Here is a 9,368-nt window from a genome sequence, read left to right on the forward strand (position 1 = left end):
AATGGATATTTGTAAACAGTCATTTAAAAAGCACTTTTCTAATAAATGAAAATATTTAATGTGATAAATTTGCCAAATAGTAAAAAGAGACACAAAGGTAAGTTACATTTTTTTTCAGCCTAATCTCTAAGTTGAAAGCTTTTTTTTTTTTTTAAAAAAAGTTAGCATTATACAATATGAAAAAGAGAAGCATGGAGACAAATATCCTTCCAGTGGCCTCAGAAAGAAGAGGGCAAATAGGGCCAGTCCATTGTGTAGGGAACAGAGTGGACCATCATACCAGCCACTCAACAGAGTGAGCCCATAGTGGAGCCAGGTCCCCACCAACCCAGGTTCTTAATCTCCCTGCAGGGGTTGTGAAGACCACTTCCATGGCACCAGGGGACAAGCTGAATCCTGCCCAGATCAGCGTGGCAGCCAGGTGAGGAATCACAGGGCCTCCAGAAGACGTGGGTTGGAAGCCAGCAGAATTCAGGTGACATGTGTGTACGGTCAGTTGCCCAAAGGCTCACTGACCAGTGCTGCAGATAGTTTCAGAACAGGAACAAGGACCCTCACTGGCCCCAAAGAGATCAAGGAGAGCAGAAGGGAATTAGATCCGAGGTTGTTTGGAAGGATCTAGATCAACACCTGCCATGGGTATCAGCCCCCAGTACCAGAGCAGAAATTCTCCAAAGACAGAAGCTTTCATGAAGCCTTGTGCATTCATGGACTGTGGCAGTGGCCGATGCTTCTGTGTCTTCTTTTGGAAGAGATGGCGTCAGAACTGAAGCCACAGTGATTCCCAGGGCTCCGAGAAATCAAATGCCTCCTCCAGGGCTCAGCTGCATTAATGCTCAGGCAAGTGGCAAAGCCACGGAGGCCTGCAGTGTCTGTCATTCATTAATCCTCCTCTGAAAACCACAGCCTTTGCAGCCAGGAGCCAGGCAGCAGTCTCCTGGGATGGCCAGTCAGTTTTAAAGAGTCCAACTTGGCAAATCCTGACCAAAAGTAATAATGCTATTCAAATTCATCCCTTCCTGAGTTTTCTATTTCCCTTTTCTCACTGCTTCTCCTTCTCCGCTTTCCCTCTGGCCTGTCAGTAAGGGAAGCTGTCTCTGAATTTCTGGACACTTCCAAAAGGACCGCCCACCTCAGAGAAGCCACCTCAGAAGGAGAGAGCCCCTGAGGTTGTCTCCAGCAGCATAGATGACAGTTTCAGGCTTCCCTCTCTCCTCGTGAATGAAACCCACTGAGCCTGGCTGATGCAGCCCAGGTTCTTCAGGGTCTTCACAAGATCCCGGCGGAACCTCTCACCCACAAAAACGTAGAGAACAGGGTTCAGGCAACTGTGGAAAAAGGCCACGGTCTGAGTGACCTGGAAGCAGATGTCAATTTTGATGGAGAGGGCGCAGCTGGAGATGAACGTGGCATAGGCATCGATGGTCTGCACCAGCAGAACGCAGTTGTGGGGGAACTGAGACAGGACGAAGACGGTGAGCACAGTGATGGTCACCTTGAGGGCCTTGTGCTTGGAGGACTTCTTGGCCTGGATCAGGGTGTGGATGATGATGGTGTAGCAGCAAGCCATGACCACAAAGGGGAGGAAGAAGCCCAGGATGACCTTCAGGGTCAAGACAGCCGACTTGAGTTTGGTACTCTCATTGCTGGAGTAGACCACGGTGCAGATAGCAGTTCCGTGTTCCTCCTTGACTTGGCTGTACAGGAGTTCCGGGAGGCAGAGCGCGGCCGCCATCACCCAGATGGTAAAGCAGACCATCTTGCTGTACAGAAGCCTTTTCTGCCTCCACATCTGCGCCCTCATGGCCTGCGCGATGGCGATGTACCTGTCCACACTGATGCACATGATGAGCAGCACGCAGCTGTAGAAGTTCATCTTGTACATGCTGTTGACCACCTTGCACATGAAGGTCTGGAATTTCCACTGGTCAGCGGCGGCAATGGCCCAGAAGGGCAGGGTGGTGAGAAAGAGAAGGTCAGCGATGGCCAAATTGAGAAGGAACATGTCAGTCATGGTCTTCACTCTCGTGCAGTACCAGTAGACCAGGATGACGAGGCTGTTGCCCACGGCACCCACGATGAACACAAGCCAGTACAGGGGCGGGAGGAAGTGGCCCGCAAACTGCCTGACGTGGCTTTTCTCACAGAAGTAGTCTGTCAAGTTGGTGTCATACTCCATGGGCGGCGTGCCATCGTAGCCGTAGTCATCTGACGGGCTAAGGATTAGGCTCTGCAAGGAGACACAGGCGACACTGGGTCAGGGGCTGGCTTTTGGAGGTTCAGTCTGATGGCAAAGGCACGGAGCCCTTGAACCTTCCAACCCCAAAAGGCTGTGAGAAGGCAGAAGAAATGCGTGTGTAGGAAATAGGAATTCCGAGAGCATCTGCTTAGATTGTAAATGATTTATTTATTCAACAAATGTTTATTAAGCAGGTGCTGAAGAGTCAAGTGTAGTTGCCACTCTCAAGGAACTTTCCCCCTCTGGGAAGAGACACGCAAGCAAAGGAGCAGTCACAGCCCACGTGACAGGGGCTCCATCGGGATGGAGGAGGGTCTCGGGGCCACTGGCCAGCGAACTCATCCGGCGAACTCGACGAGCCTGATTGCTCCTTCTCCTGCCTACTCTGCGCTCCCTGAGAGGTCCCCAGAGGCTTTCACACTTCTCTGGCTCCAGATTCCCCCGAATCCTCTGAAAGCTATGGATCCTCTGTTGAGCAGCAACAGTCACACACGCACCCACTTACACGTGTGCACACACATGAGCACACACGCTTATGTGTACACCCTCACGTACATGCACATACCCAGGAACCAGCACACGCTGCGTGATTTCAGGGCCCCTTGTTGAGAATTTGTTACGAGTTTCAAGACAGCAGAGCATTAAATCAAGCAGCACTTCTAAGCATGAGGCCCTTGCCACCCACCCATGAAGCCAGCCCTCACCAGTCCTCACATTTACAGACGCATGCACACAAGCGTGCCTACACGAATACACACATATTCACATGTACACACCCCTGCACATACGTGCACACATTCAGACACCTGTACTCACACCCTCACAATGTGCATACAAGCACACATGCACACACACACACCCTTCGATACAGCTAAGGACTCTCCAGGCATATTTTCAGAGTGATTGAATTCACACATAAAAAACATGGAATTGAATGAATTTCGTCAAGACCACAAGGCCAGCCTGTATCATCCTTACAGGGTCAGAGTGCTGGGCATCTTTACGGCGATGACAGAGGAAGAGTTTGTGTCCTAGGCCAGGGGAAGCCTGGACACGCCTGTGTCAAGACTTGCACTCATAGCTTTGTCTGTCACTGGTGGGTAAACACCCTTTGGCTCTCAGGCACAGGATCCTCTGAAAATCTCCCTGCAGATATAAATGTCAGGTATTTAGCAGCTTATTTGCTTCCCTACTGTCAGAGCCCCAAGTGCATGCCAGACCTTGTGTGGAGTACAGGATATGCATGCATTTAATCCGGGACCTTCCGGGTAGGGGTGGGCCCCTCATCCAGATGAGGGGCAGCTGGCTTCCAGGAGGAATTCTGAGGTGGCCAGGCCATTTCTTCTGTCCTCTCTGCTCTCTCAGCCCTGGATACACTGCTCTGGCTGGAGAAGCCATCCACAAAGGCTGTTCTCAAGGTCTGGTTCAGAATAAGACCTAGAGAGGTCACTGTAAGGATCTGAAATCCACTCATTTCCCACTCACTTTCCATCCAAGAGCACACACTGGAGCCCCCTGGCTGAGGACTGGGTTGAGGATTTCCCACAAGCTGCCCTGAGTTTATCCCAGGGACTGTGTCGAGGTGGCTTCTAAGGAGCTTGCCGTGCACCCTACCTCCAAGGGCATTTCCGTCTAGCTCTGTGTCCACTCATCAAGACCTAGCTCAGATGTGCATTTGGCATTTACATATAAAAGAGATGTAAAGCAACGCTTTCATATTTCCTGAAGAACAAGTGAGAGTTTTTTTTAACTCATGAACTATATGAATTTGTGACTGATGAGGATTCCCTTTGTAATTGGGAAGCTCAGTCAAACTGGTAGCCCAAGTATAGTAACCAAGTAAAACCCTTTGATCAGTGCTGCCTAATAGGAAATAAGGCAACTCCTTAATTTTGCATTTTCTAGTAGCCAAGTGAAGTCAAAAGAAATAGGTAGGTCTCACCTTAATAATGTGTTTTATGAAACCTAGCATGTCTAAAATAATTTCGTTATGTAAGCAATGACTTCCCTGGTGGCTCAGATGGTAAAGTGCCTGCCTTCGGTGCAGAAGACCCAGGTTCAATCCCTGGGTCGGGAAGATCTCCTGGAGAAGAAAATGGCAACCCACTCTAGTATTCTTGCCTGGAAAATCCCATGGACGGAGGAACCTAGTAGACTACAGTCCATGGGGTTGCAAAGAGTCGGACACAACTGAGCAACTTCACTTTCACTTTCAAGCGGTGTAAAAGTTATCAAGATATTTCACATCCTTTTGTTGCATAGACTATTTTTGGACTAAGTGCATTTCGCAATCAAGGGACATCTTAGTCGGAGTGACCACATTTCAAGTGCTTACAGGCCCTGCGTGACTTGTGGCTACCGCATCAGACAGCTCAGTTTTAGGCTGAAAACTCAAGTTCTAACTCTTCCTGTTTTCTCGCTGTTCTGTCCATTTGCTCTGACCCTCTTTGAACGTATGTCCTTTCTCTTCTGTCGTATGCACTCAGTAACTGCCTCTTGCCTCTTATGGAACATGACAGGGGCTGTGGGAACAGAGTAAAACAGGGTGTCATTACTGCTGGGGAGTGCTCAGTCTCTCTGTGATGGGGCTGACCATTCTCTTCCACATCTTACTGGAATGTCTAGAGGTTCTCTTTCCCAAGGTTTCCCTTGAAACATTTCTTAGCAAATTGTGTTGTTCTTAGACCCTTTTAAAAACATGACATCTTCACCAACTAGACCACTGCTCACAGCCTGTGGTCCCCCATGAGCAGTGGTCTGAGCCAGATCTAGAATCTTCTGTCACTGTGAGGAGCAGCAATCCGTGGCAGGGGCGGGGGGCGGGGGTGGGCCCAGACCTGGCCAGGATGGATGGTGTTTGTGTGAAGATCCCACGATCTTATTCCTTGACTAACTAAGAGGTCAGCATGATCACCTTAAGCTTGAGAAACAGCTCTTTATTTCTTGTTCATTGGCAATAAATAATGTGATTTGTTCACTCATTCAGCAAGAATTTACTAAGCATAGTAAAACTACATGCCAGGCAAGGAAACCACTTGCAAAGGACAGTGTTCTTGCCAGTGATGGTAAGAGCAGTGGAGCAAGCCACGAGAAAGGTCCCTGACTCACCTGTCATGGGATGGGGGGAGGGTGGTCTGCCTGCATGCGGGGTCCTGAGCTCCACAGCACAGAGGGCCCCTAGACAGGGCAGTATCGTGGGATGGCTCTGATTCCCAGCGGGCTACTTAATTGGAGTATTGATATCATTCTGATGATTTTTAGAATTTTGATCAAGAAGAGAAGTGCCTTATAGTCACACATCTAAGTAAGTGAGAGACTGTCTCACAGCATGCCCAGGGACTGGCCTGGAACTCAGCAGCGGGGGCCGCCTTCTGCTCACATAGGCTTTGGTTTCTGCCCCAGACAGAGCTTTTAGAGGCTCAACAGGTTTTAGAATGATTTTCAGATGTTAGAGACCATCTTATAGAGGGGGGCTTCCCTGATAGCTAGTTGGTAAAGAATCTGCCTGCTATGCAGGGGACTCGAGTTTGATTCCTGGGTCGGGAAGATCCGCTGGAGAAGGATAGGCTACCCACACCAGTATTCTTGGGCTCCCCTTGTGGTTCAACTGGTAAAGAATCCACCTGCAATGTGGGAGACCTGGGTTCGATACCTGGGTTGGGACGATCCCCTGGAGAAGGGAAAGGCTACCCACACCAGTATTTTGGCCTGGAGAATTCCATAGACTCTATAGTCCGTGGGGTTGTAGAGTCGGACACGACTGAGTGACTTTCACTATAGAGGAGGAGACAGACCCAAGGAACAGAAGGTTCTGGCCCAAACCCTCACCCCCTGGGGGACGGTCAAGGCCAGAGCCAGCCCCCTGCCCCTCAACCCCAGGATGGGCCACTTGTAGCCCCTCCAGACCCGGCACCTTGCCCTCCACCTTCCGATGTTGTCACTGTCATTTGTTGTTGTTCAGGCACTAATTCGTGGCTGACTTTTGTCAGGCTCCTCTGTCCTTCACTGTCTCCTGGAGCTTTCTCACTCATGTCCATTGAGTCGGTGATGCCATCCAACCCTCTCATCCTCTGTCATCCCCTTCTCCTCCAGCCCTCAATCTTTTCCAGCATCAGAGTCTTTTCCAATGAGTTGACTCTTTGCATCAGGTGGCCAAAGTATTAGAGCTTCAGCTTCAGTCCTTGCAGTGAATATTCACGGTTGATTTCCTTTAGGATGGATTGGTCTGATCGCCTTGCTGTCCAAGGGACTCTCTCAAGAGTCTTCTCCAGCACCACAATTCAAAAGTGTCATTTCTTTGTCGCTCAGCCTTCTTTATGGTCCAACGCTCATATCTGTACATGACTGCTGGAAAAACCATACCTCACAGTGGCCACACCAAGCCTGAGCCTCAGTGTCTGGGTCCCAGCACCTGAGCCGAGTGGCTGTCAGATCCCCCATCTGCATCCTCCCCCCACCCATCCCGGAAAGACTGTGGGCACCAGAGGATGCCCTGTGGCTTCCTCTGCCCAGGGCAGCTGGGAACTGCCTTTTGCTGGGGGCAAACCTCAGTGCACAGCAGATAAGGGGCCTGCCCTGCCTGCCAGTGCCCGCCGCCAGGCGCTCTACCCGACAGGCCCCAGCTCCCTAGCCTGTGCAGGTGTGTCTTCCTCCCTTTGGGAGCCCTTGGCCCAGACATTGAAGAAGCTGCAGCTCCTGGACTCCATCTTCCCCCAACTTTCCAAGGTCTCCCTCCTGACTCTTGTCTCGGGATACCCTCCCCCGGCTCCAGGCACCCCTGGGGAAAGGCCACTGTGGAGGGCCAAGGCCATATCCTTGCCTGCTCCTTATACCAGGATGGGCACCTGGAGAGAGGAGACGGGGGCCTGGAGGGAAGAGGAGGGAGACAGGCAGGGAGGGACTCGGACTGGTGGGAGTGGGCAAGCCCCCCCCCCTTCGAGGAGGGGAGGCTTTCAGCCAGTGAGCCGCGTGGACACTCGCCTTCAGGGAGGAGCCCGGGAAGCCGGGGCCACGCCCCCAGCGCTCCTCGTCCTTTGCGCCATTTGACCATGAACCCTCCACCCCTCCCCCAGCGTGGCTTTCCTCATCTGTTAGCGTGGCTCCGCCTTTGCTGTGAGACCACGGCGCCCTGGGTGGTGACTGGCACACGGCCGGTCTCAGAAGAGCGGCCCCAGGAGAGTCATGGCTGTTGACCAAGGTCATAGCCACAGAGGTCACAGCTTGTCCCCGTGTCGGTGGTGCTGGACACCTCTTGACCACAAAAGGTCATTATCTGAGTGCATTTCCTTCCTTTCTGAGGCTGCCTTGCAAAGTTCAGATATTTTTCCAAGATCCCAAATGATAAAACCGAATGACTGATGTTATCAGCCCTGTTTCCAGCATCAGGGATAAAGAGCAGATTCTGTCTCAGGAGAAACTACGGTTCTAATTTTGGTCAGAAAAATAGAGACTTATTTTGTTGGTTCAGCTTTCCAGGTGGCACTAGTAAAGAACCTGCCTGCCAGCACAGGAGACATCAGACACTCGGTTCGATCCCTGGTCAGGAAGATCACCTAAAGGAGGGCATGGCAGCCCCAGGCCCTAGCCCGGCGGATCCCACAGACAGAGGAGCCTGGCAGGCTGCAGTCCGTAGGGTTGCAAAGAGTCGAACACAACTGAAGTGACTTAACGTGCACCTTGTTACTTCAGCAGGCCCCAAATAATGGCCTTTTTGTCATTGCTGTTGTTACGGGAAACATGATGACGTATGCTATGCTGAATATCATCAGCATATGATAAATAACTTGCTTGACGTTAGTGGTGGCAACCACCACTCTCCATACAGCATGGAGGTCATCTGTCAACTCCACTAAGAATGTTTGACTTCAATACCTACATGTAAAACCCAGATTCTCCCTTTGAGAAAGCAAAATTAAAATCCTTAGATATTTTTGTGAGCATTTAATATAAGTAAAGCATAGGAATTTTATTTGATTCTATAATTAATTATATTTGGCTGTAAAATCATGAATGATTCTCTGGATCATAGCTGTACTCACTCATTTCTATGAGCCTCTTTCAGAAAAATATATATCATTATTTGCTTTTTTGTAAAGACTATATAAAGTTTGATAAGAATCACGACTAACATGCCCACCATGGGTCTTTTAAAAGCAAATGAATTCTCCTTTGCCGTCTTTTGTCTGAGTTTCAGAACAGACACATGGGACTAGGCACATTGTAAAGATCATAAAACCCTCACCTATGAGTAAAACCTGAACCAGCCTTCTCCTCTGCCCCCGCCCCCCCCCCCCCCCCCCCACATACCGCAGAGCTCTTCCAGAGCTTCGTGTCCACAGAACCCTCTGTGCTGGGCACTGACCAGCTGTCTGGAGCACCGCTCAGCAGAACTCTTGCCCTGGGAAACCATAGAGCACTCCTTCCCCCACAATGGAGCCCTTCCCACTCCCTGAAAAGAGGCCCCAAATGCAGTGTACTTCAAGGAGCCCAAGGGTGTGGCCATACTCACTGTGGCTTCCGTGGGGACCATGGTGGGTCAGACTCAGACTTGCTTCTAGAAAGAGAGGGCAAAAATCAAAACAAGGACTGGCTTTTAACTGAACAGTAGCAAGTACCGAGAGATGGAGATGAAGCATTAAATTTCTTTGTTCTCATGAACAAAAAAAATCTGCCAAGCCAGAGTTAGAATCCATGTTATACTGATGCTGAGTTAACTAGATTTCAAGTCAAGCCTAGATTTCACAGTCATCTAGGTTGTTAACCTAGAGTTAAAAGAAACCTCTCCTTTGAGAGCACTTGGGGGCTTTGACGTCTTCCCAGCGCATCCTTTTTACCTTAACCCTTCTTCTCATAACTCAGCTTTTCTACCAGGCGCCGCTACTCCAATTTTATCCACCAAGTGTCCCCTGAAGACGGCAGGACAGCAGACTTAAAAGAATGCTCCAGCTGACTGCTGGAGGGGCCTCTCGGCAACCAGGTGGCAAGAACCCCAGAGTGAGGTGGCCTCTGCCAGCGTCACAGTCCCTCGCCAGGAGGGGCCCAGCACCCCGACACCTCCCTGCGTGCTCAGTTTACAAATTCAGGGCCTGTTTGCTCTGTACCTTGACTTCAGCAGGAAAAGGAAGTCCTG

At 50.4% G+C, this 9,368-nt stretch overlaps 1 protein-coding gene across 1 annotated transcript; it reads right to left on the reverse strand.

Moving 5' to 3' along the window:
* Positions 1–1,147: 1,147 nt before the first annotated feature.
* CCR9 (C-C motif chemokine receptor 9) lies at positions 1,148–8,768 on the reverse strand. Its single transcript, XM_068982986.1, has 2 exons — positions 8,748–8,768; positions 1,148–2,230 (listed from the first exon to the last, which is right to left on the reverse strand). Exons 1-2 carry the CDS (start codon positions 8,766–8,768, stop codon positions 1,148–1,150), a joined length of 1,104 nt encoding a protein of 367 aa, XP_068839087.1.
* Positions 8,769–9,368: the final 600 nt, after the last annotated feature.

Source organism: Capricornis sumatraensis, chromosome 10, assembly GCF_032405125.1.
Source record: "Capricornis sumatraensis isolate serow.1 chromosome 10, serow.2, whole genome shotgun sequence".
In the NCBI taxonomy this organism is placed as follows: domain Eukaryota; kingdom Metazoa; phylum Chordata; class Mammalia; order Artiodactyla; family Bovidae; genus Capricornis; species Capricornis sumatraensis.